The sequence below is a fragment of the Urocampus carinirostris genome, chromosome 9 (assembly GCF_059441175.1).
Source record: "Urocampus carinirostris isolate Australia breed hairy pipefish chromosome 9, RoL_Ucar_1.0, whole genome shotgun sequence".
In the NCBI taxonomy this organism is placed as follows: Eukaryota; Metazoa; Chordata; class Actinopteri; order Syngnathiformes; family Syngnathidae; genus Urocampus; species Urocampus carinirostris.
The window spans coordinates 41,800,767-41,827,417 of record NC_142357.1 but is presented as its reverse complement, the minus strand read 5'-3'; the positions used below and the strand labels follow the sequence as shown (position 1 = coordinate 41,827,417).

The 26,651-nt window shown below is 40.6% G+C and overlaps 3 protein-coding genes across 8 annotated transcripts in view; 2 read left to right on the top strand and 1 right to left on the bottom strand.

Annotated features, from left to right (window-relative positions):
• Positions 1–964: 964 nt before the first annotated feature.
• LOC148360335 (protein phosphatase Slingshot homolog 3) overlaps positions 965–26,651 on the top strand; it is a 64,984-nt gene continuing 39,297 nt past the window's right edge. For 2 of the 5 annotated variants that reach the window (XM_088343925.1, XM_088343922.1), the window contains exon 1: positions 23,965–24,071. The gene's annotated coding sequence lies outside the window, so the exon portion shown is untranslated. Of the gene's footprint in view, positions 1,085–23,951; positions 24,072–26,651 lie in introns of those variants that run through there. The other 3 variants (XM_088343924.1, XM_088343927.1, XM_088343923.1) reach the window with 3 other exon arrangements.
• LOC148360337 (zinc finger and BTB domain-containing protein 5-like) lies at positions 1,256–3,699 on the top strand. The gene has a single exon (XM_088344310.1). The coding sequence runs from the start codon at positions 2,140–2,142 to the stop codon at positions 3,625–3,627; it is 1,488 nt and encodes a 495-aa protein (XP_088200436.1). The 5' UTR covers positions 1,256–2,139; the 3' UTR covers positions 3,628–3,699.
• Positions 7,247–23,720, bottom strand: grhpra (glyoxylate reductase/hydroxypyruvate reductase a). Of its 2 annotated transcripts, XM_088343921.1 has the most exons (9): positions 23,515–23,720; positions 23,197–23,321; positions 16,727–16,799; positions 16,541–16,657; positions 15,296–15,384; positions 13,036–13,137; positions 12,819–12,954; positions 9,388–9,518; positions 7,247–7,939 (listed from the first exon to the last, which is right to left on the bottom strand). In XM_088343921.1, the coding sequence occupies exons 1-9, from the start codon at positions 23,598–23,600 to the stop codon at positions 7,818–7,820; spliced, it is 981 nt and encodes a 326-aa protein (XP_088200047.1). In that variant the 5' UTR covers positions 23,601–23,720; the 3' UTR covers positions 7,247–7,817. The 2 variants fall into 2 exon arrangements, with proteins under 2 accessions (XP_088200047.1, XP_088200046.1); XM_088343920.1 differs by having other exon boundaries at positions 16,541–16,799.

Below are 26,651 nucleotides of genomic sequence, written 5' to 3'. Positions count from 1 at the left end.
ACTACCGTAAAGCCTCTAAACAACACGGTGCACGACTGATACATGACAAATTTCAGGTCAAAATATGCATTTTTAAAAAAAAGAATCCTTTTAATTTTGTCGTGCACTCGCGTGCCACTAGTTAACCCCTCGCGTGCCACTGCTGGCACGCGTGTCATAGGTTGCCGACCCCTGGTCTAAACTTATGAATAACGTCTGCTCTTTTTTAGATAAAAGCATCCTATAGATAGGTAATACTCCATTGTGAAAACAATTCATGCAACAAGAACAAATACTGGACGGATTGATTTGCTGTTAGCTTGCTATTATTATGACCAAATCTATTGTTTGGTGCTGAAGTGTGCGCCAAATCAAGCTTATTATTCTCACTGTCGCCCACTGCCATAGGCCAAAAGAATAATAACTGAAACTGACATCGGGTGAGTAATATAATATGCAGAAATAAAAAAACATGAATTGATAATATTTTTCTCACTTATATTTGTAACCGGACGTAGTATTTGGACTTGTACTCTAATCAGAGCTGAGATGGGCTCCAGCACCCCCGCGACCCTACTGAGGATAAGGGGTGCAGATAATGGATGGATGGAAGTAGAAGCCCTTTTTTTCTACACAAAATATACAATTTTATGTCACTGAGACTCAATTGGCACCGATTAACAGGAATGACCAATTCACAGTTTATCCGATTTTAGCGTCTCAGCTATCGCCACTATGAAGCCGATGAGTGCATCTACAAAAATAATCCGTACGTGGAAAAGTCTCAATTTAGTTCCTACATTTGTATTATTATGTTCTTTTTAATTTTCCTGTTTTTGACATGTTATATTCCACTCAAGATTTTTTTTTACGCAAACTTTTCTCTTGGCTTCTTTTGCCCCTTTCCATTCAAACCAAACCTTCATTTTTCTATCTATCTATCAACCCTGGTCATATCACCCGGACCAAATTGGTTGCTGCAATCTACTCGTTGACCATCACATCACTTGCTTTCTTCATTTCGATGTTTTTCCCTCATTCTCCGCCACACAAAGCATCCATTTGAGCTTCGGATGCCGACATTGAACGTTAACGCCACCGAGAGGTCAGGTTGAAGTTTTTAAGAGAGAGCTATGCATTAATTCGATATCATTTCATTCATTCTTTGTCACATTACAGTGTCCCCCCCGTTTACCGCGAAGTATACATTTTACTGCCGTTTACTAAATTCATTTTTCTAAACAGTTGAATTACTAAAAAGTCCCTACATTTTTTCCCATTCATATATTTATATGTATCTTAACAGTACGATGGTCAACAAAACCATTTTGTAATGTGAAACACCATGCAACACCGGGGCTACGAAAACTAGCTTAGATGCTATAGTTCTTCTAAACAACTACACCACGCAAAAGAAATACATATTCTTTTCAGTTAATAAACTGTTGTAGAATTCTACTATAATATTATAAATCCTCATTCGTCTACGTCCCAAATTTGTTGATAACATTTTAGCATATAGACAAGATCAGCATATTTTGAGTGATTATAAATTGATCTATTTCTAATTCTACCAATATTTGTCTCACTCGCGTGATTTTTGCATCATGTAATGCATTTTTCAATCCCAAATTGTTCAACAAAGCATGAATCTTTTGAGTAAAACACCAAGCAGGGGCTAATAAACCTAGCTTGGATGCTTAACTAATCTTAAACTGTCCTACAATTGTGAAATGCAATAAACAGAACTTAGATAAAACATTCAATACACAATTAAACAATCAAAACTCCAAAATGATTTGGAAAACATAATTCCATCATACAGTGTAAGGTAATGCTAACATTATAGCATCCCAAATAATGTAAAACACGAAATAGGAACTAATAATATTAGTTAGGTGCTGCACTAATACGGTCACATACAACATCCAATTCTAAAAAACCTTGTTGATTAAACTCAAAAATGATAGAAAACATTTTTTTAAATTATACACACGTTGTGTAACATAATGATAACATTTTATTATATGAGATAAAATTCGTTTATTTTATGATTGAGATGTCCCTCCGCACCCTTTGAATCACACTGCATCTCATCCGGCCGATATATTGCAAAAACCTCCTCCAAAAATCTCAAATCATTGTGGGTAACGCTGAAATATGAACTTCCCGGATCACTTCCAGCACATTTTCCAGCAATTGAACCTCCAGCGGCTCCAAGCTCAAATGTGTGACTGTGTGGTAGCGGTAGGAAGCCAAAAATTCCACGCCCACCTCGCCATCCTGGCATCATGCAGCTCCCACTTCAAATCCCTCATCCCTGGAGACAAGGCCAGCGGGGAGAGTTTCCACGATGGTCCCATCTCCATGGCGCTCGACCCGGAAGTGGTAACCCCGGAGGCTTTCTCCACCTTACTGGACATGATCTACACATCCACTTTGTCTCTAAGGGCCTCCAACGTGATGGACGTGCTTCTAGCCGCCTCGCACCTCCACCTCAACTCCGTGGTCAAGGCTTGTAAGCTCCACCTCTCCAGGAAAAACTTCCCTGCTGCCGCGCCTAAAGGTTGGCGATCGGTGCAGCCACCTTCTCAAACCCAGCTTACTTCTGTGGAGATACTCGACGAGGACGGCGTGGAGGTGAGCCAATCCGAGGACGGTTCCAAGAGAAAGTTCCACGAGGACGGTTTACTGGACATCAAGAGGACATGTATGGCACCTGGAGATAGAAGTTTCAGGAGCACAGTGGACCATTTAAAAACAACAGCACACTGGGAGGCCCAACTGGACGAAGTGGAGGAAAAGTACGGAGTCACCATGATGGATTCGGAGGAAATTCAGCTGCCGAGTCAGTCGGACGGTGGGGAGACCAGCAAACATGTCAAAAATGAAGATCCTGACTTTGAGACTTTGAAGATTAAAAAAGAAAACATAGTCCCTGCTTCTCCTAAACACAACTCAGACTTAGATCTTCCTGAGAAGGACTGCGAAGAACTTTCCGAACTGGCCCTTTCCTGCTTCCTGAATCCTGGTGATATCGGTGAGATCGGCACCCTGGTAGAAGGTAGCCTCACTGAGCTGACAGCAACCACGACCCTCCCATGTCCAAACCCAAACTCCATCCAAGACTCAAATACTCTTGTGTTCCCTTTGCAACAGCTTCTCCCCACTCAACCATCTCATTTCACCGACACGCTAATTCTCCAGCCAGCACCCAACTCCTTAACCGGATTCCTCGAGCTGGACCCACCCAGGTCCTCCAAACCACAGGCGGGATCAAGCGCTCCCACTTTCCGGCGCATCGCCCCGAAAGCGGTGCCGGTACCCGAGACCGATGCGTCCAATCCCGGCAAACCTCTCGTCAAAGCTTCCGAGGACGTCATGTCCAAGTGCAAGAAGGCGGCGGCGGAAGTCAATGTGCTTCTGGTAGAAGGAGACAGGAAGTACGCTTGTAAAATTTGCTCCAGGACGTTCACCAATTTGGCGGATTGTAGGAAACATATCCGAGTCCATACGGGGGAGAAACCGTATCCTTGTAACAAATGCGGGAAACGTTTTAGTCAATCGTCGCATCTGTACAAGCACTCTAAGAACTCTACTTGTGTGAACTGGATGGACAAAAGTCCTCTTCAGGACAATCCTCATTGACTCAAGATAAGTCTTGCCAGACCACGTTTATAGTTTTTACAGATTTTCCTCATGTTGAGGTTTTTGAGTTTTTCCTTGCCCTCATGTTGGTTCCAGATCAGGGGATGGTGTAATGATAGTCTGAAAAAATAGTCTGTGTAATAACCTGTGGAGCCCTTTGAGACTCTTTGTGATTAAGGGCGTCACAAATAAAAATGACTTGACTTGACTGATGCGCTCACTAGGTATGTCTCATCTCATTAGCCGTACCGCTTATCCTCATTAGGGTCGCGGGGGGGCTGGAGCCCATCCCAGCCATCTCCGGGCAGTGAGCAGGGGACACCCTGAACTGGTTGCCAGCCAATCGCAGGGCACACGGGGACAGACAACTCATTCGCTCATTCACACCTAGGGACAATTTTGACCGGCCAATTCACCTGAAATGCATGTTTTTGGAATGTGGGAGGAAACCGGAGTGCCCGGAGGAAACCCACGCAAGCACGGGGAGAACATACAAACTCCGCTGACTGGTATGTAAACTTTTCAAAAAGCGGGCCAGATTTGGTCAGCTGAAAATGTGTGAGGGCCGACTATTCAGCCTGGCATTCTTTCAACAGTATTTAATAAATTCACCCTCCGTTTTGTTAGGAAATAAACTACCGTAAATTCCGGACTATAAGCCGCTACTTTTTTCCCAAACGCTCAACCCTGCGGCTTATTCAGTGATGCGGCCAATTTATTTCATTTTTCTAACAGCCGCCAGCGCTGCTCGAGTACAAAAGGTAAGATTTAGACCAGTGGAATATATGCGCCGAGGAAGACTGCAACTTCTTGGCTTGTGCATAAATTAAATTAGCGTAAACATACCCTCAAAATGCAAAAAGAAAGGCACATCAAAAAATCCACCATCACAAACGGGTTCCGAAAAGCCGGTATGCTGCGTGACGGAGAGGAGGACACAAAATCAGGAGTGGATGGGAGCGTGGGACGACGTCCATATGACACTGTTTCTTTCCGACACTGAGGAAGACGACTTTGATGGCTTCAGTTCTAAGGAGGAAGATGAGGACGGTTTACCGTGATTTTTACAAGTACGGTATGTTTTTTTACCAGACCCGTTTACTGTATTGCTAGCGTGTTGCTACCATTAACTGCCCTGTCACAGGCACCGTTTGGGATGAAAGTTATATTATTATTAAAGCTTTGAAAGCTCTCTCGGTGTACCGCCTTTCTTTGTAAATATGTGTAACCATGTATAGTATGTATTTGCAACTGTATATTTTTGTAATGTATTTATTTCAGACACTTCTTCTGATATGTTTTGTACAGGCGAATGAAAAAGAAGGGGCGTAACAAACGTTGGGTGACGGGAAGTGGGGTACAGGGGAGACCTGTTTGTGGACACGGCGAACAATGGTGGATATATATTTTTCCCACCCTTACCTTTGGAAATATACACTTTTTTCCTTGGATTACTTTCGACGGGACCCGGACTCTGCAGGTCTGCATCAAACCTTAAGTACCGGTATCATTTTCTGTTCATTTTGCCGGCTGTGATTTTTGGACTGTGTACTTTAATGAAGGACATTCAGTTTCAAACGCGGGACTTAAAGTCGGGCTTGGGTTAATTTTGTGTTTGCGTTACATTTTTTTACTGCGGGCACATGCGGCTCATATACAGGTGCGGCTTGTGTAAGTACAAAATCGTTTTTTCCTCTTAAAATGTGGTGGGTGCGGCTTATAATCAGGTGCGCTCTATAGTTCGGAATTTGCGGTATTAAAAATGTAGCGTTTACCGAATTGTTCGAATTAGTTTGGTTACTCCATTAACCAAACACAAACTTCATTCTCCTAACAATGTATGCTCGTTTCTTTCTGGGAAAAGATGGACAAGAATAGCCGACATTTTCACACGGGGGCAGATTTTTTTTCATTTATTCACTTTAAGTATTTGAGGGAAAATTTAAGTGAATTTCATCGAATTAGCCGAATTATTGTCGCTCTTCGTCGAGCCGCTCTCTCTCGATTGTCCCTCGCAATCGATTTTCTGTCTTCTGAAGTTTTTTTCACAAGCTTGGGTGTCGGCTCCTCCCATGGTTGGGAATTAATAGTTGGGAATTAACTATCAAAAAGTACCGTTGACCAAATGCTTCGAATCAGTTATCTGACTCCATTAACCAAACACAACCTACATTCACCCAACAATGCGTGCTCGTTTCTTGATGGAAAAGATGAACAAGAAATCCGACATTTTCACACGGGGGCAGATTTAATTTCTTCAAGTATTTAACTAAGTGTACTCAATCGAAAACGGCCGAATTAGTGAAGTTGGAATCTCTGGGAAGCCCTCTTCTGAAGTCCTTCAGCTTTTTCTTTCGTGGCCCACGTCTCCCCGCAAGATGGTGTGCCGGCTCCTCCCATGGGCGTGCCAAGGAAGTCCCACGTGGGGCTTCTCAAAACAAACAATCTTATCAGCCTCACGACCCGTTCCCGCCATTCCTGTAAACAATATTTCCTACCAGACCAGGGTGTCCTGAACTTTCACTGCTCATGGAACTTAAGCCTACTGGGTGAAAATCTTCATTGCACTCAATAAATGTAACTTGTATTCAATCGTATAAAATCCTTTATAGTCAAATGTATAAAACCCTTAATAGTAAGAAATGAAAAGTTTGGCAATTGACAAACAGGAACGTGTGAAAAAACTGCAACGAGGCCAAGAAATTCCCCATTTTGATTGAATTTAATGAGTTACTGTATAAAGAAAAAAACACCATCAGTTGTAAATGTTCACATGTAAAACTAATGATTTTGTTCCAATATTCATTAAATAAATACCTTTGAGATTGGATAGTGTTATTGGGAGTGAATTTAACATGGATTTTGTTACAGTGCTAGAAAATAGTGAAATCCCATTTTAAGATGTTCAAGGGTTTAGAACAAGTGTCCAACTCATTTTAGCTTGGGGGCCACATGGTAGGAAAAAAAAAGCTCACATGGGCTAGACAAGTACAATAGAAAAAGAAAGAGGGGAAGAACAGGAGAATAAAGCATGAGAGAGAGAACATTGGAGAGAACAAGAGAGGGACAGAGGAAAGATAATAGAAAGAAAAAGTAAGAGAACAAGAGAGAAAAAGAATAGGAGAAAGAAAGCGTAGGAGAGAGAACATTGGAGAGAACAAGAGAGACAGAAGAAGGAGAGAGGGAAAGAAAGAAAACAATAGAAAAAAAAGTAAGAACGAGAGAGAAAAATAACAAGAGAAAGTGTAAGAGAGAACAAGAGAGATAGAAGAAAGATGGAGAGAGGGAAAGAAAGAAAAATAGAAAGAAAAAGTAAGAGAACGAGAGAGAAAAAGAACAGGAGAAAGAAAGCGTAGGAGAGAGAACATTGGAGAGAACAAGAGAGACAGAAGAAGGAGAGAGGGAAAGAAAGAGAACAATAGAAAAAAAAGTAAGAGAACGAGAGAGAAAAAGAACAGGAGAAAAAAGCGTAAGAGAGAACATTAGAGAGAACAAGAGAGACAGAAGAAAGATGAGAGAGGGAGAGAAAGAGAAAAATAGAAAGATAAAATTAGAGAACGAGAGAGAAAAAGAACAGGAGAAAAAAAGCGTAAGAGAGAACATTAGAGAGAACGAGAGACAGAAGAAAGATGGAGAGAGGGAAAGAAAGAGAACATTAGAAAGAAAAAGTAAGAACAAAAGAGAAAAAGAACAGGAGAAAAAAAGCGTAAGAGAGAGAACATTAGAGAGAACAAGAGAGAGACAGAAGAAAGATGGAGAGAGGGAAAGAAAGAGAACATTAGAAAGAAAAAGTAAGAACAAAAGAGAAAAAGAACAGGAAAATGGAAGCGTAAGAGAGAACAAGAGAGAGACAAGAAAGATGGGGAGAGGGAAAGAAAGAAAGAAAAAGTAAGAGAACGAGAGAGAAAAAGAACAGGAGAAAGAAAAAGTAAGACTGTGAGAAAGAGGGACCAAAAAAAAGAAGTAATGAGTAAAAAGTGAGCGAGAGAAAATAAATCAAGAGACTGGGTCAGAAAGAAAGTGAAAGAGATCAAAAGTAATACAACTCCAGTTGCTTTCCGAGCGGCGCCTGACTTTGTTAACATCAAGTGGAGATGATTCAAACAGCAGCTCATTTGTATCCTATGCTTCTCTCGGTGTTTTCCTCAGACCAGGGTTTTAATCCGGCCCGCACGGTTGACTCCTGCTTTCTAGATGCTGAGTTCACTCGGCATGGGTTCTCCCTGTAGACCGGCCATCAGGTTTCGAGCTGCCAAGGACGCCATGCCGCCTCTGGTAGAGTAGGTGGCGCTGCCGATATGGGGCAAAACCACTGCAGAGGAAATGGAAAAATAGAATAATTAAAAAAAAAAAAAAAAAGAGGAGAAAGCAGTGTTCCCTCTAAGCTGCTCGCACATTCTCAGCGCACAAGAAAATCGAGCCGGCTCACAAAAACGAGGGCTCAAAATTACTCATTAAAAAGCCAATTAAGTCAAAGTTGCGGTGCATGAAGGTAGAAATACACGGGTTCCCTCGACGTTGTGTCCTAAATGCGGTATTTTGAAGTCGAGTCGAAGTCGAACGAAGTTTTGTAAAGTCAGTAGAGTTTTTCGAGAACCGGCTCCTTCGGCTCGGCTCATTAAAAGGAACCGGCTCTTTCGGGTCCTAAACGGCTCTTCGGGTGGTTTTTGCTTCTTTAATCCCTACACGACCAAATATGATGTAAAATGATGCACAAAATGACTCAAAGGAAGGGGGGAATAGAACAAAAAAGAAAAAAAAATACCAAAATGAAAAAGGAGTGAAAAGCTGAGAAAAAAAGAAACAAAAGGAGAAAAAAAAGAAGGAAACATTTTGAAAAAAGCCAAAATAACCAAGGAAAAAAGTAAATGGAGAACAAAAAGAAAAAAGTAACGGCTCGGAAAAAATAAACACAATGAGATTTTTTTTAAAGGAATTTAAAAAAAGGTAAAAAAAAAAACACGGAAAAAAGAAGAAAAAGTTTGTGTTGCATTTAAATAATTTCCAATGATATCAAGTGAATCTTGTTGCCAACATTAAACTTCCACTAAAAAAAATGTGATTAAATACAGTTCTGTATCGTGCAACCAACTCAATAAGCCCCCCAAAATGTTAATATTATGCGACAAAATATATCAGGAAATAAAAAGAAATGGAAAAAAGTAAAAAAGAGACAAAGAAAAAGAGACAAAGAAAGAAAGAGAGAGAGAGAGACAGAAAGAGAGAGAGAAAGATAAAGAAAGAAAGAGATAAAGAAAGAAGGGGAGAAAGAAAGAGAGAGAGAGAGCAAAATAGATAGAGCACAGGAGAGAGAGAGGAAGAGAAAGAGAGAGAGAGCAAAATAGATATAGCACAAGAGAGAGAGGGGGGGAGGGAAAGAGAGAGGAAGAGAGAAAGAAAGAGCAAAATAGATAGAGCACAAGAGAGGGAGAGAAAGAGAGAGAGAGAACAAGGGAGACAAAAAGTAAACAGAGAACAAAATCAAAAAAGTAACAGCTCAGAAAAAATAAACCCGATGAGATTTTTTTTAAAGGAATTTAAAAAAATTTTTTTGCATTGCCGGAAACTCAGAAAAATGTAACTTGATGTCAAGTTTTGGACATGTTTGATCATGATTTAGTTGCCACACTTGGGATTGCCGTTGCTCACTGTTGTTTCAAGCGTTGCTCACCCACTTTGTGTGAACGCTCAGACCCGTAAGGAAAATCACAGGGAACATTGGGAGAAAGACTTCTCATATTTTAATGTTTTTTCACTCACCGCAGTTTTTGAGCGTAAGGAGCGGGTGGTTGGTGGGTAGCGGCTCGGGTGTAGTTACATCCAGGCCGGCAGCGGCGATTTTGCCGCTGGTCAGAGCCTGGTAGAGATCCTCCTGGTTCACTACGGCACCCCTTCAGAGTCAAAAAGAAATAGATCAAATGTATCCTCAAAAGATAACCAAAACATTTATCAGGTCTGGAAATAATACAACGAATGCTGTCAAGAATTTCAATATTAAAAATGTATCGTTTACCAAATTGTTCGAATGAGTTATCTGACTCCATGAACCAAACACAACCTACATTCACCCAACAATACATGCTCATTTCTTTTTGTGAAAAGACAGACAAGAGACCGGCATTTCCACACGGGGGCAGATTTAATTTCTTAAATAATTTAACTACCGTATTTTCCGCACTATAGGGCGCACCGGGTTATAGGGCGCACCCCCAAAAAAATAGTTTTTGGTCCTATATCTTCCATAGATAAGGTGCACCGGATTATAAGGCGCTACAATGGGAACGTGGACAAAACAGTCAGATGGTTCAGTCCAACGTATTACCCCCTTAACATTCCCAAAGCTTGCAAAGAAGCAAATACGTGTCGTAGACATGTACGGAAACAGTGTCTGTACGATGTCACTCAAATGCATCCTTTCAAATATCATTTGGAAGGTTCAAGTCTTGGGATTCAAGAAATGCCAACCATTACTTAGTTTCTATTTTCTTTTTCGCTCGCAACTTTACTGTGCATATGACAATAAACGCTTGGAATTGAGTTGAATTCACTCAACTCATCACAGAAACATCAAGATGGTTCTAAAACAAGATACCGGGAAAATAGAAAGCCGCATAGCTCACCTAAGTTCTCACGTTCAATAATGATACACAATCGTGGTCTTCTTACAACCGTGAGTGAAGTAAATCCAGGAGAGTCAAATATTTACGAATACAGACTAATGAAACATGTTTCATTATGGCGTAGTTTAGCAAGCTTGCTATTCAGTCATCTTTTTCGGCCAATTGCAGGGTTTGTTTTGGCCCTCTAGCCAATCCGAGGCTCCAAATAACTTCAGCCAATAGTGATCGATTTGAATGATGATTGACACATTGGTTAGCCAATGAAACGGCGGTATATAAATCCCAGCATACACCACGGACTACGCCGCGTTCGGGGGAAAATCGAGTCGGCGGCTGTTGCGTAAGGTGCGAGACCTTGCGAATTTAATATTGATCCATATATAAGGCGCACTGTATTATAAGGCGCACAGTCAGCTTTTGAAAAAAATTAAGACTTTTAGGTGCGCCTTATAGTGCTGAAAATCCGGTAAGTGAACTCCATCGAATTAGCCGAATTAGTGTTGCTTGAGTCTCCGTCAAGCCTTCTCTCTCTCGATCATCCGAAGTTCTTCTCTTGACCCACGTCTCTCCGCCAGCTGGTGTGTCGGCTCCTCCCATGGGCGTGCCAGGAAAGCCCCCTCGCCTCGATGTCTGGACCCCGAATGTCTCTGCTATCGGCAGACTCTTAGGGCAATAAAATTCTATAGCTTACTAAATTTATTGTCACTGTCATGTAAAAACGGAAATATTTTTTGGGAACTTTATTCCAGGGTGGGACGATATGCGCTTTGATTGTACAGTACCCAGATACTAAGGTGCCGAGACAATTTATATCACGATTCTCGCTAATTGCCATTTAATTTTCTTTCCTGAATTATTATCGACAAAAAAAAATTAGGGACCTTATATATCCATTGTTTTCTCTTATTCTCTCTATTGCTTTATATCCATTGTTCTCTCTCTCTCTCTCTCGCTTTGTATCCATTGCTTTCTCTCTCTCTCTTTGTATCCTTTGTTCTCTCTCTCTCTCTCGCTTTGTATCCCTCGTTCTCTCTCTCTCTTTGTATCCCTCGTTCTCTCTCTCTCTCCCTCTCTTGCTTTGTATCCATTGTTGTCTTTCTCTCTCTCTCTCTCTTGCTTTGTATCCATTGTTTTTTCTCTCTCTCTTTGTATCCTTTGTTCTCTCTCTCTTTTGCTTTGTATCCCTCGTTCTCTTTCTCTCTCTCTCTTGCTTTGTATCCCTCGTTCTCTCTCTCTCTCTCTTGCTTTGTATCCCTCGTTCTCTCGCTCTCTTTCTATCTTGCTTTGTATCCCTTGTTCTCTCTCTCTCCTTCTCTCTCTTGCTTTGTATCCATTGTTTTTTCTCTCTCTCTTTGTATCCTTTGTTCTCTCTCTCTTTTGCTTTGTATCCCTCGTTCTCTCTCTCTCTTTGTATCCCTCGTTCTCTCTCTCCCTCTCTTGCTTTGTATCCATTGTTGTCTCTCTCTCTCTCTCTTGCTTTGTATCCATTGTTTTTTCTCTCTCTCTTTGTATCCTTTGTTCTCTCTCTCTTTTGCTTTGTATCCCTCGTTCTCTTTCTCTCTCTCTCTTGCTTTGTATCCCTCGTTCTCTTGCTCTCTTTCTATCTTGCTTTGTATCCCTTGTTCTCTCTCTCTCCTTCTCTCTCTTGCTTTGTATCCATTGTTCTCTCTCTTTTGTTTTGTATCCCTTGTTCTCTCTCTCCCTCTCTCTCTCGTTTTGTATCCATTGTTCTCTCCCTCCCCCTCTCTCTTGCTTTGTATCCATTGTTGTCCCTCTCTTACTTTGTATTCATTGTTCTCTCTCTCTCTCTCTTGCTTTGTATCCATTGTTCTCTCTCACTATTTTGTATCCATTGTTCTCTCTCTCTCTCACTTGCGTTGTATCCATTGTTCTCTCTCTTTTGTTTTGTATCCATTGTTCTCTCCCTCTCCCTCTCTCTTGCTTAGTATCCATTGTTCTCTCTGTTGCTTTGTATCCATTGTTCTCTCTCTCTCACTTGCTTTGTATCCATTGTTCTCTCTCTCTCTCTCTCACTTGCTTTGTATCCATTGTTCTCTCTCTTTTGTTTTGTATCCATTGTTCTCTCCCTCTCCCTCTCTCTTGCTTTGTATCCATTGTTCTCTCTCTTGCTTTGTATCCATTGTTCTCTCTCTCTCTCTTGCTTTGTATCCATTGTTCTCTCTCTTGCTTTGTATCCATTGTTCTCTCTCTCTCACTTGCTTTGTATCCATTGTTCTCTCTCTTTTGTTTTGTATCCATTGTTCTCTCCCTCTCCCTTGCTTTGTATCCATTGTTCTCTCTCTCTCTCTCACTTGCTTTGTATCCATTGTTCTCTCTCTCTCTCACTTGCTTTGTATCCATTGTTCTCTCTCTTTTGTTTTGTATGCATTGTTCTCTCCCTCTCTCTCTCACCCCTTTTCTCCCACTCTCTCTCCCTCTCTCTCTCCTTTAAACCCACTAGTCCTGCCCCCATGACATTTTGTGTCCAGCATGCGGCCCCCAGCTCAAACGAGTCTGAAACCCCCGCGTTCGGTAATCCTCTAATAAAGATCATTTTCCAACATGGAGTACCTGCTCGAGTTGATGAAAACGGCCGTTTTTTTCATCTTGGCAAAGAAGTCCTTCGTACACAGCCCTTGGGTCTCGGGAGTCAGTGAGCAGGAAATCACAACGAAGTCGCTCTGGCTCAAAAGATGGTCCAGGGGAACTTTGAAAAAGAAACGAAAAGCCCCTCAAAAACAATTTGTTTTGTATGCAAAATCCAACCGACTGCCATTCGTTTGCTTACCAAACTCCCCGTTCAGCTCGGCGGCATAGTCTTTAGCTGTTCTCCCGGAGTATAGCAGTCGTTTTACTCCAAATGGCATGAGGCGGCGTGCAATAGCCATCCCTGGACACAAATAGAAAAGAAATAACCCCCAAAATGGCAGGACGGCCTCATCAGGAAGTACAAAAACATCGAATCAATTATTTTGTATCTACCGATACACAGTCTCATGGTTTGGTGCCTGTAGTCCTTTTTTACTCCAAAAGATGGCAGCATAACCCCATTATCGAGTCCCCCTCATTTTTTCTCTCCTCAGATGTTTTTAATTAAGTCAAGTCAAGTTTATTTGTGACGCCCTTAATCACAAAGAGTCTCAAAGGGCTGCACAGACCACAAAAAAGATTGTGAAAGAATCATATGGATCATAACTGCTGTAGGGATTTTTCTAGCTTTTATTTTGAAAATTGTTAGGATTGAAACACATTATTTGAATTTGCCTCTAGGTGTTGCTTGTGCTCCACCATAAACCTTTTTTTCTCTGAAGGATGCTGGAATTTCCGACACTGATAAAAAATTAATTCAATTCAATTACGTTGTTCAAGTTCTTTGAGTTCTGATATAAATTACTAATCCCGGGACGAACCAGCCAGGCAAAAGAAAAGACAGCTATTGTTCAGCCAATTATTTTTATACGGACCAGCGACGTTGACCAGACCAGGCCTCTATGGGCGTGGTCATAGATATCTGATACTCGCAGTATCGGGTGACGGTGTTTGAAATTGCTAAACTTGTTAACAATTAGACAATGAGCCACCTCAGGTTGCCAATTCGTTTTGATTCCTGGAGACTTTCACTCGTCAGAACAACAAGCTTCTCCTCCCTACCATCTCCTTTGTCAGTTCCCTCGTTGTTCCAAGTTCACTCACTCCATGACCTGCCACTCTAACCACCTTCTTCAGTTCCCTCTTGGTACTGTGATCGTCCACTCAAGCATCTTTCTCAAAGATGCTACCAAAACTCCCTTTCTCGATTTTTTTCACCCCAAGACCCCCTTTTACTGTAGTTTCAAGATCACCTCCTCAGCAGTTCCAGTACCACACCCCCTTCTTGCCAGTGAAGTTGTTTTTGTTGCTGTAAAATAAGTGTTCTAAAGGGATGGGCAGGGCACCCGTATGATGCGGCAGGGTTAAACCAGTGAAAGCTGTCGGGCCCTGCTGTTGAACATGGTCCAAAGAATTTTGTGTGTTGAAGGATTTTATACATTTGACTATAAAGGATGGATGCTGTGGTGTGATGTCAGGGCACCCTAGTAGAAAATGTTGTTTACAGAAACGGTGGGAACGGGACGTAAGGCTGATAAGATAATCAGCACATTCAGACGCAGAAAGGCCCAATGACGTAGAAACGCTCTGTGTTGTTTTGGTTTTTCCAGACACCGCGACGCTCTTCCCCGAGATAGTGAAGCCCAGGGGGCTTCATTGGCGCGGCCGTGGGAGGAGCCGGCACACCATCTTGCGGGGAGACGTGGCCCAATAAGGAGAGAGCTAAAGGACTTCAAAAGAGGGTTTCTCAGTGACTCCAACGTCACCAATTCGGGCGTTTTTGATGGAGTACACAGAGTGAAATTGTTAATGAAATTAAATCTGTCCCCTTGTGGAAATGTCGGCTTTCCTGCTCATCTTTTCTGTCAAGAAACGATCGCGCATAAATTGTTGGGTGAATGTAGGTTTTGTTTGGTTAATGGAGTCCGATAACTCATTTGAAAAATTTGGTAAACGCTACATTTTGATATTCATTTTTTTTCCTTTTTATTTTTATTTCCGTTGTTATTGTACAAGTTTGTCTTACTGTCAGTCACCCCTCTTGATGGATTATTGCGTAAATTATAACCTTTATCTCCTTAGTTCCTTTATATTGTGTAAATCATAACCTTGTCTTCTTTGTTCCTTTATCTTTCTTGTTTTCTTTTATGCTCACTGTTAAGTGTGAACCTGGAGTGCCACGTCCAATTTTGTTGTCACAATATGTTCAACCCATTTTGTAACAATGACAATTAAGGTATATTCTATATTCTATTCTATATGACTAAGGTAAATAGATGGAAAATAAGTGCCATGCTAGTGGGGTTTGATCACATCCCCTGTTTAAGTCTCCTTGTGTCCTGCATTTGGGTCCCTCCAAAACCTTATGACACGCCTAGGCAATACATAGGAAAAATAGATTTCCTATTTCTCTAACACATAGATATAAATCAATCTCCATGCAGAGATTTACTGGTTACCGATCCGTCCCAGTCCGATGACTCCCACGGTGCTGCCGGAAAGGCCGTATCCACACATCCAGAGCGGTTTCCAGGAACTCCAGCCACCACTGTCAGATATTTTGAGGGTCACATGATCAAAACAACATATGTATTATTTTCACCTTTTAAACCAGGTGTGTCAAACTCATTTTAACCCGGGGGCCACACGATAGAACAAACATTCTGTCGGGGGCCAGACTAGTAGATTAAAGAGAAAGAAAAAGAGAGATCAAGAAATAAGAGAAAGAGGGAGGGAGAGAGGGCGAGACAAAGAAAGAAAGAGAGAGGGAGAAACAAAAGATAAAAAGTCGTGAGAGAGGAAGAAAGAAATCCAAAGAGAAATAGTAAGACAGAAGGAGAGAAAAGAAAGCGCGAAGGGTAGGAAGAGAGAAAGAGAAAAGAGAGAAAAGGAAAAAAGGAAGTTAGAGCAAAAGAAGACAAAGAGCAACAAAGGAAGAGAAAAAGAGACACAGAAAGTGAATGAGAAAGAGAGTGGGAGAAAAGGGGTGGGAGAGAGAGAGAGAGAGAAATAAATAAAAGTAGAGTGTCTTTGTGAGAGGCAGCTGGCTTTGGCAACATCAAGTTGACATATTTCAACCTGCAGCTTGTTTTTCTCTTGCGCTTCTCTGAGTGTTGTGTCGCGGGCCAGATTCAATCCCTTAGCGGGCCTGATCTGGCCCGCGGGCCGCCTGGTTGACATATGTGCTCTCACATTAAGATTTCATATTACGTCAGGGGCCCCGAACCATTACCTCGCGGCCTTCCTTTTTTTTCTTAACTTCTTAATACAGCATCATAATTCGTAAAACAATGCATCAAATCAAGTGAGCTGTTGGAGAGCCGGCTCTCTTTAATGAGTTGAGCCGAAAAAGCCGGTTCCCTAAAAAGAGACTGACTTCCTTTCACTACATAACTACCACGGAATGATGCATGAGGGGAAATCCCCAGGCGGCAAACGCATGCACACAGTAGCATCAAACCGCTCGCTTCGTTTGCAACGAAAAAAAACGATACCGAGATAGAGGCTACCGCGGCGAACTCGTTTGACTTGATTGATTTGCCGTTTGGTGATAGTCGGTGTATACCGGATGGTACCCATAATGGACAAATTTGCCTTTTTCCGTCCAGATTTTCTTGTACGTCGTACACGTCTTAAAATAAATCATAAACGTACTTTGTACGGCAAAAACGTACAGCTTGACAGGTAAGAAATATAGAGCAGACCTTTTTACTTCCTCCACGGCTTCAGGGAGTCTGCGAGCTGTAGCCAGGAGCAGGGCAACCGTCAGTTCGGCCGTGGCATCAGTTAGGATGTCCGGAGTGTAGCCCACGCGTATGCCACTGAGAAACAAACAAAACGGGTTGAAGGCGGAGATGCGGATGGGGTGAAGGTTCTGCGTGCTTTCTGACCGTTTCTTAATCTCCTCCAGGGCCAAGTGGTCGAATCCCACGGAATAGGTGCTGATCACTTTCAAGTTGGGTCCTGCCATTTGGAGCAAAGTGTTTTGGTTTATTGGAGTCGAGCTTGACATAAGGAGAACACGTTAGTTTAAGACGGGAAATTCCAGGCTTGTTTCTCCCGAGTTTAAATGTCAGCAAGTGTTATTATTAATAACTATTGCTATTTTTTTTTTCCTTTTTATTTTTGTTTTGTATTTTCGTTGTTATTGTATGTGTATGTCTTGCTGTCGGTCACCCCTCGTGACGGATTATTGTGTAAATTATAACCTTTATCTTCTTTGTCCCTTTATATTGTGTAAATTATAACCTTATCTTCTTTGTTCCTTTATCTTCTTTATTTTCTTTTATCCTCACTGTAAAATGTGAAACTTCATGATATAATGCAACAAAGCATACCAAGAAATAACATTCTGCTTGGCGTGGAACAAGCGGTCAAGTCAGGAATTTGGATGTGTCAGGCCGACCCCAACGAGTTTCTTGGAAACTGTGTAACTTTGGAAAATCGAAAGAGGACGAAAACATTCTGAAAAAACATTGTCAATTCCCAAAAAGCATGCACATTGAGGAAAAAACAAGTGCGTCATCGTGAGGGCATGCGCTAAGTAACATGAGATGTTGTCTGAGGGTATAAAAAAGCTGAATGTCTCTTAGACGAATGAGAACTGGACTCTGACGAAGATAAATGAATGTCTATTATATATAAAAATGAAAAAAAAGATAAAAGAATGAAGGAAAGAAGAAAGAAAAAACAAGACAACTGGTACAAAAAGTAAGAAAAATAGACAATAAGAGGAAATAGAATTTCAGTCACCAATGTCCAACACGAAAAACCTTAATCTTAGTCACTATATCTTAAAAAGCCACCCACATTTCTTCTTTATAACCATATTTAATAACGGTTTGCTGTGCCTTTAAAGCAGGTCGAAGCTGGAGGGATTCAAACTAGGGTTTCAACTTTGATTGCATGGTCTAACCAGTAAAGGATTTCATACATTAGAATATAAAGGATTTTATACGATTGACTCAGTTTAATGCAATGAAGATTTTCACCGAGTGGGCTTTAGTTCAATGTTCAAGGTCAGGGCAGGCTGTCAAAGTGACTTTATAGAGTTTCTAAAAAGGGTTTCAACTTCAGATTACTTTTTGAGCATCTTAATTTAAGGTTTTTGCCTTCAGAATAGGGTTTTAAAGCGCTTTCATTCATACTTTGGAATCATTATACCGTAAATTCCGGACTATATGCCGCTACTTTTTTCCCTAACTTTCGACTCTGCGGCTTATTCAGTGATGTGGCCAATTTATGTCATTTTTCTAACGGCCGCCAGCGGCGCTCGAGTGTTGCTACCATTAACTGCCCTATTAAAGCTATATTATTATTATTATTAAAGCTTTGAAAACTCTCTCGGCGTACCGTCTTTCTTTGTAAATATGTGTAACCAATCTATAATATGTACAGGGAGTGCAGAATTATTAGGCAAGTTGTATTTTTGAGGATTAATTTCATTATTGAACAACAACCATGTTCTTAATGAACCCAAAAGTCTCATTAATATCAAAGCTGAATATTTTGGAAGTTGGAGTGGGGCTTTTTTAGTTTTAGCTATTTTAGGAGGATATCTGTGTGTGCAGGTGACTATTACTGTGCATAATTATTAGGCAACTTAACAAAAAACAAATGTATACCCATTTCAATTATTTATTTTCATCAGGGAAACCAATATAACAGCTCAACATTCACAAATATACATTTCTGACATTCAAAAACAAAACCAAAACAAATCAGTGACCAATATAGCCAACTTTCTTTGCAAGGACACTCAAAAGCCTGCCATCCATGGATTCTGTCAGTGCTTTGATCTGTTCACGATCAACATTGCGTGCAGCAGCAACCACAGCGTCCCAGACACTGTTCAGAGAGGTGTACTGTTTTCCCTCTTTGTAAATCTCACATTTGATGAGGGACCACAGGTTCTCTATGGGGTTCAGATCAGGTGAACAAGGAGGCCATGTCATTAGTTTTTCTTCTTTTAGACCCTTTCTTGCCAGCCACGCTGTGGAGTACTTGGATGCGTGTGATGGAGCGTTGTCCTGCATGAAAATCATGTTTTTCTTGAAGGATGCGGACTTCTTCCTGTACCACTGCTTGAAGAAGGTGTCTTCCAGAAACTGGCAGTAGGACTGGGAGTTGAGCTTGAGTCCATCCTCAACCCGAAAAGGCCCCACAAGCTCATCTTTGATGATACCAGCCCATACCAGTACCCCACCTCCACCTTGCTGGTGTCTGAGGCGGACTGGAGCTCTCTGCCCTTTACCGATCCAGCCACGGGCCCATCCATCTGGCCCATCAAGACTCACTCTCATTTCATCAGTCCATAAAACCTTGGAAAAATCCGTCTTGAGATTTTTCTTGGCCCAGTCTTGACGTTTCAGCTTGTGTGTCTTGTTCAGTGGTGGTCGTTTTTCAGCCTTTCTTACCTTGGCCATGTCTCTGAGTATTGCACACCTTGTGCTTTTGGGCACTCCAGTGATGTTGCAGCTCTGAAATATGGCAAAACTGGTGGCAAGTGGCATCTTGGCAGTTGTACGCTTCACTTTTCTCAGTTCACGGGCAGTTATTTTGCGCCTTGGTTTTTCTACACGCTTCTTGCGACCCTGTTGACTATTTTGAATGTAACGCTTGATTGTTCGATGATCACGCTTCAGAAGCTTGGCAATTTTAAGAGTGCTGCATCCCTCTGCAAGATATCTCACTATTTTTGACTTTTCAGAGCCTGTCAAGTCCCTCTTCTGACCCATTTTGCCAAAGGAAAGGAAGTTGCCTAATAATTATGCACACCTGATATAGGGTGTTGATGTCATTAGACCACACCCCTTCTCATTACAGAGATGCACATCACCTGATATGCTTAATTGGTAGTAGGCTTTCGAGCCTATACAGCTTGGAGTAAGACAACATGCATAAAGAGGATGATGTGGTCAAAATACTCATTTGCCTAATAATTCTGCACTCCCTGTATTTGCAACTGTATTTTTTTTGTTATGTATTCATTTGTATTTATTTTAGACACTTATTCTGATATGTTTTGCACGAGTGAACAAAAAATGTGGGGCGGAACAAACGCGGGCTGCTGAGTTTAAGTGGGGACCGCTAAAAGTGAGGGACGGACAAGGAAAGAAGAGGGGGTAAAAAGAAAAAGGAGTTGTGTGAGTAAATGTGTTCTTCTGATATATTTTTCCCACCCTCACCTTTGGAAATATACACTTTTTTCCTTGGATTACATTCAACGGGACCCGGACTCTGCAGGTCTGCATCAAACCTTAAATACCGATATCATTTTCCGTTCATTTTGCCGGCTGTGATTTTTGGACTGTGGACTTTAATGAAGGACATCTAGTTTCAATCGCGAGACTTGAAGTCGGGTTCGGGTTCATTTTGTGTTTGTGTTACATGTTTAAATGTGGGCGCATGCGGCTTATATACAGGTGCGGCTTGTGTATGTACAAAGTCGGTTTTCCTCTTAAAATGTGGTGGGTGCGGCTTATAATCAGGTGCGCTCTATAGTCCGGAATTTACGGTAAATGAATGATGTCAAGTCATATTTACTTGTCTAGCCCTTCATCGCAACAAGTCTCAAGGCTGTGCAGAGCACAACAACAAACAAACTCGTCAAATAGAACATCAGCTATGTCAAATATTTTTGTAGAAACGGGAATATTTTAAGCAAAAATATGGAAAAAGTAAATATGTAACTTGATAAGCAGTGCAGATCATGGATGGATGGATGGTTTAGAACACATGTGTCAAACTCCCGGCCCGCGGGCCACGTCCGGCCCGCCGTGTAATCATATCCGGCCCGCAAGACCATTTGACATTGTTATTAATGGCCCGTCAATATGAACAACGCCGTCTCATCCCTGGACATCATATTCTGACGTTTTAGTCACTGTACCTATTCCTTCATATATGACGTATACTATACTATATACCAGGGGTCGGGAACCTGCAGGCTCAGAAGCGCTCTCCATTTGGGCCCGGGTGCTATGGAATGCTCTTCCCCCTGAGATTGGATCTGCAACCTCAGTGGAAATGTTAGAATCGAAGCATTAAACACACTTCTATTCTATAGCATACGAATAACCTACATTTTACGTTGACAATATTTGTGTATTATTTGCCCTCATGTAGGTTTTAGATCAGGGGATGGAGTCATAATAGTCTGTGATTTGCAATAGTCTTTGATCTGTGCAGCCCTTTGAGACTTTGTGATTAAGGGCGTCACAAATAAACATGACTTGACTCACGTTGAGGTTTTTGAGTTTTCCCTTGCCCTCATGTTGGTTTTAGATCAGGGGATGTGTTATAATAGTGTGTGGTTTGCAATAATCTGTGGTCTGTGCAGCCCTTTGAGACTCTTTGTGATTAAGGGCTATACAAATAAACATGACTTGAATTGACTCATGTTGAGGTTTTTGAGTTTTCCCTGGCCCTCATGTTGGTTTTAGATCAGGGGATGGTGTCAAAATAGTCTGTAGTTTGCAATAGTCTTTGATCTGTGCAGCCCTTTGAGACTCTTTGTGATTAAGGGCGTCACAAATAAACTTGACTTGACTAATCTAAAGTTCATACTCAGGTAAAAAAAAACTAAAAAGGAGCTAGCTAAAAGAGTGAAAGCCATCTAAATAGCTACCCCAAACTAGATGGCTAGCTAGAAAGGAGGCTAAAATTAGCTAAAATTAACTAGCAAAGAAAGATTGTCTTAAAAATGTCCCTTATTTACATCAATTAAAACATTATATGCTGTAGTTTACATATTTTGCATGAATATATTATAGATTAACTTATAAAGATTTTCTCAGGGTGTTATATATTATTGGAGTCACTAGCGATACTATTGTAAATTTGAAATGCCATTTCTTGTTTTTTTAATTGTCCTTTGTGGGCTAAAGTTGTTTTCTTGTTTTGAATGAAAATATATTTCTTGCAAGGGAAAATAACGAAACAAGGCTAGGCACGTATAAGCTTCGGCTTCAGTTTTGGGTACATGTTTTAGTACTGCGTTGTTGTATTTCACAGCCGTTTCTGTGCAAATAATTTCATGTTTTCTTTGTCTTTTGTCAATTAATAATTGATGCTGTTTTTACATTCATTCATTCATTCATTCGTTCGTTCGTTCGTTCACTCGTGCTGTCACAGTCTTGTTCCACGGACAGACTGAGATAATTTCTTCCTCATGCCATGAGGCTCTTTAACTCCACCCTGGGGGAAAGTAAAAGCCCACCCCCACATTTGTATATGAACCTATTTTTATGACGGTGTGTATTTTCCGTAGCACTATTTAAATACTCTATAGCAAAACGTTATATGGGTATTTTTGTATTCTATAACTTTTATTTTACCATTTGATTTTTCAACACAAGGAGACTGCTGCAAGTGTGAATTTCCCTACCCGGATGAATAAAGTAGCTATCTAGCTCTTTAGACATCTATATCTATCTATCTAGACATCTATCTATCTATCTAGACATCTATCTAGACACCTACCTATCTATCTAGACATCTATCTATCTATCTATTTAGACATCTATCTATTTATCTAGACACCTATCTAGACATCTATCTATTTATCTAGACATCTATCTACCTATCTAGACATCTATCTATCCATCTATCTAGACATCTATCTATCTAAATAAAATGCATGAGGGGCGGCAGTAGCTCAGGAGGTAGAGCGCTTGTCTTGGGATCAAGGGATCCCAGTTCGAATCCCGGCTCGTCCGTGTTACATGTCGAAGTGTCCTTGGGTAAGACACTGAACCCCTAATACCCCCAATAAGCAGGTTAGCGCCTTACATGGCTGCAAGGCCGCTATTGGGAAATGTGGAGCACATTGTAAAGCGCTTTGGGAAGTCATTGACTTGAAAAGCGCTATATAAATGCAGATCATTTCAATTTCATTTCATATCTATCTATCTATCTAGACATCTATCTAGACATCTATCTAGAGATCTATTTATCTAGACACCTATCTAGACACCTATCTAGACATCTATTTATCTAGACACCTATCTATCTATCTATCTATCTAGACATCTATCTATATATCTATTTAAGTCAAGTCAAGTCATGCTTGTTTGTTTGTTTAGCCCTTCATAACAAGAAGTGGCAAAGACTAAAGTATATTATTGCACCATATGTGATTCATTCAAGTATCGACAACTGTGGGTATTGATGCCCCGCGGCCCTACTGAGGATAAGCGGTGGAGATAATGGATGGATAGGTATTGATACCGAAACGGAACAATCGCTCACTGCTACATTATCTGGAGGGATCGATGAAATTAAGCTCCAGGTTGAATACAAATTCACTTTTAGCTTTATATATGAAAACACTCGTTTTGGAACGTTTGATACTACGTACCTGCAGCGTCGAGAACCTCAGCATCAATTTGATCAGTCAGCAAGCACAGAATTCCGTGGGCCCCTTGCACACCTTTGAGAAACTCTGCTCGCGTGACGTCCAGGTCCCACTGAAAAATCTCACACCTGTGAACCCAAATTTTCAAAATAAAACTTTAGAACTAAAAAGAAGCAAAAACAATACAGTCACGTGATTAGCTGTCATCTCTTTTCGGAAGTGTAACGTGTTAAAGTTAAAGGTGTTGCTCGAGAGCATGCATTAAAAACGCAACCCTGCAATATTGCATGCGATAAAATAACGCGTTAAATTGATGCCTACACTCCAGACGATGACAGAATCTTCATCCCTTCAGACGGAAGCTGACCGGTCACGAAAACCTTCATAAGTTTATTAGCAATGTTCATCCTTCTCAAACATAAAAGTCAATCAATTACCAATTAAATGCTCTATCCGTGAGACGTATTTAGTGTTATCTCGACGAGTTAATCAATAACTTTATACCCATGCAGTCTAACGCGCACGCCTCCCGGAAGTAACCGCCTACTTACGTAGACATCGTAAACTCGATTCCAACTCCTCAAATCCAGATATAAAATTAGTTTTATGTACACGTATTTTTCTTCAAAGTAAAATATAAACTTTTTCTTGTATTATTATTATTATTCATATTAAATTATTACTTGTTTAATTGGTAAAATTTGCGTAACCGTTTAGTATTCAGACGGTAGTTTACGTACGATATCTTTGTAATATTACGCCATTGGAGTAGGGAACTGAACCGCTGTCAGGTTCCTCCTCCTTCTCCCTTTTCGTCCTCCCTTTTTTCTTGTTTTCAAGCTGAAAGAAGACGAAAAACAAGTAAGAAATCCGAATTCGTAAGTAAAATATACATTTTTCCTCCCGTTTTTATGATGTCGTTTACGGAGCTGCTCATTTATTAGCATGAGCTAACGCTAGCTGCAACAGGCTAACATAAACAAGTGTTATTTGGTCAGTCGGCAGCAAAAACATCGGCTTTTTTATTCGTATTTGTTCTTATTTATATTTAAAACTTTTGGTTGATTTTCTTGCCGTCAGGTATTTGTTAACACCGTAAAATCAAAGTGTAGGTTTAATCAAAATTGCTTAATTCAAATTTTAATTGCGTCAAAGACGTGACTCAAACAATTTTTATTTATTTAAATTTTTCGTTTCCAAAAGTCATTTTAATATAATTAACAGAGTTTTTATTCTTTTTTTCCACCTTCGTTTTAATCACTGTTTTTGAGATGCAACAATTTATTATGATATTCCATCCATCCATCCATTATCTGCACTGCTTATCCTCAGTAGGGTCGCGGGGGTGCTGGAGCCCATCCCAGCTATCTTCGGGCAGTGGGCAGGGGACACCCTCAACTGGTTGCTAGCCATTCACAGGACACACAGGGACAGACAATTTGCTTGCTCATTCCCACATAGGGACAATTTGGACCAGCCAATTCACCTGACATGCATGTTTTTGGAATGTGGGAGGAAACCGGAGTGCCGCAAGCACGGGGAGAACATGCAAACTCCACACAGGAGTTTCGATCTCATGACCTTAGAACTGTGCAGATCACGTGCTAACCACTGCGCCGCCTTGCTGCCCTTATTATGATATTAACTTAACGAAATACTAACAATTATTTCAAGGCTACATAGTTTATTTTCCCCTTCGGCTTATTCATATTCAACATTTTTAATACCCTTAATTCCCTCGATACAACATTAATCTGTTCTGAGGTGGGGATTCCAAAGTTAAATTTCCGTGCAGCGAGGGATAGAAATCTGTGCTAATTTCCCTAGATAAAGACACTGAGATGACAGAATTGTATCTAGTAAGTACTACTTATACAGAACATTATAGCATTTGTTTAAATAAAATGCTAAACAAATATACATGGAACAAAAAAAAAATCGTTATTTACCCACGGTTTTACGTGACTTGGTCAGGTTGAGTAGCGGGTGGATGCAGATGTGGGAGGAAATGGTAGTTTAAAATTGATTTTACAACTTCCACTTATGAAGATTATCATGCCGTTAAAAGATATCCTTGTTTTAATCGAGTTCTTATTTTAATAAAGTCTCGATCGGTAGATTGGTTACCGCCACGCAATCTCGCATTGGTAGCGATCCGTATTCCTTCTTTGTATTTCTTTATAATAGCAGGCTTCGTTTCCATGGTTATCATACGTTGCTTTTCTCTTTCACATCACTGCACGCCTTTGGGCTTATCGCAAGCAGTCATAGTCAATGTTCCCTCTAAGCTGCGTGTGTGCGCATTTGCTTTTCCGCGCACAAGAAAACCGAGCCAGCTCATAAAAATCAGGGCTCGAAATTGCTAATTAAAAAGCGAATTAAGTCAAAGTTACAGTGCATGAATGTCAAAATACACGGGTTCCCTTGACACTGTGTTCTTAATGCGGTATGTTGAAGTCAAGGTCGAAGTAGAACGAAGTTGAGTCAAGTCAGTAGAGTTTTTCGAGAACCGGCTTCTTCGGCTCAGCTCACTAAAAAGAAGGACTATTTTGGGTCCCAAACGGCTCTTCAGGTTGTTTTTGCTTCTTTAATACCAACATGACCAAATATTATGTAAAATCATGCACTAAATGACTTAAAGGAAGGGGGGAATAGTACGAAAAAGAAAAAAATACCAAAATAAAAAAGTAGCGAAAAGCTGAGAAAAAAAGAAACAAAAGGAAGAGAAAAAAGAAGGAAAAATTTAGAAAAAAGACAGAAACAAAGAAAAGAAAGAAATGTAGGAAAAAAGTGAATAGAGAACAAAAAGAAAAAAGTAACAGCTCGGAAAAAATAACCACAATGAGATTTTTTTTAAAGGAATTTAAAAAAAAAAGGAGAGAAAAAAACACAGAAAAAAGAAGAAAAGGTTTGTGTTGCATTTAAATAATTTCCAATTATATCAAGTCAATATTGTTGCCAACATTGAACTTCCACTAAAAAAATTTGATTAAATACAGTTGTGTATGGTGCAACCTACTCAATAAGCCCCCAAAAATGTTCGTATAATGCGAGAAAAGATACCAGGAAAAAAAAGAAATGGAAATCTTGTGAAAGAATTGTAAAAACAAATGACGTTTGTAGAGTCAATTCATTCAAAAGTGAAAAATAATTTTGCATTGCCGGAAACTCAGCAAAATGTAACGTGATGTCACGTTTTGGACATGTTTGATCATGATTTAGTTGCCGCACTTGGGATTGCCGTTGCTCACTGTTGTTTCAAGCGTTGCTCACCGACTTTGTGTGAACGCTCAGACCCCTGGAAAATGACAGGGAACATGGGTTATGGTTTCATACATTTTTAAAGAAAAAAACAACTGACTGTTATTAGCACTTGTCTTCTGAATTAGCTTCTATTTTGGAGCTCTAGATCCAAATATGCTACTAATGTATTCATAAACAAAAGACAAGCTTTTTAT

Coding starts and splice junctions, on each gene's coding strand:
- LOC148360337 (XM_088344310.1), top strand. CDS start 2,140: ATGAACTTCCCGGATCACTTCCAGCACATTTTCCAGCAATTGAACCTC.
- grhpra (XM_088343920.1), bottom strand. CDS start 23,600: ATGAACATTGCTAATAAACTTATGAAGGTTTTCGTGACCGGTCAGCTT. Junction 23,322..23,514: donor ATTCTGTCATCGTCTGGAGT/GTAGGCATCAAT, acceptor TTGGGTTCACAG/GTGTGAGATTTTTCAGTGGG. Junction 9,519..12,818: donor GTTTTCATCAACTCGAGCAG/GTACTCCATGTT, acceptor TTGACTCTGAAG/GGGTGCCGTAGTGAACCAGG.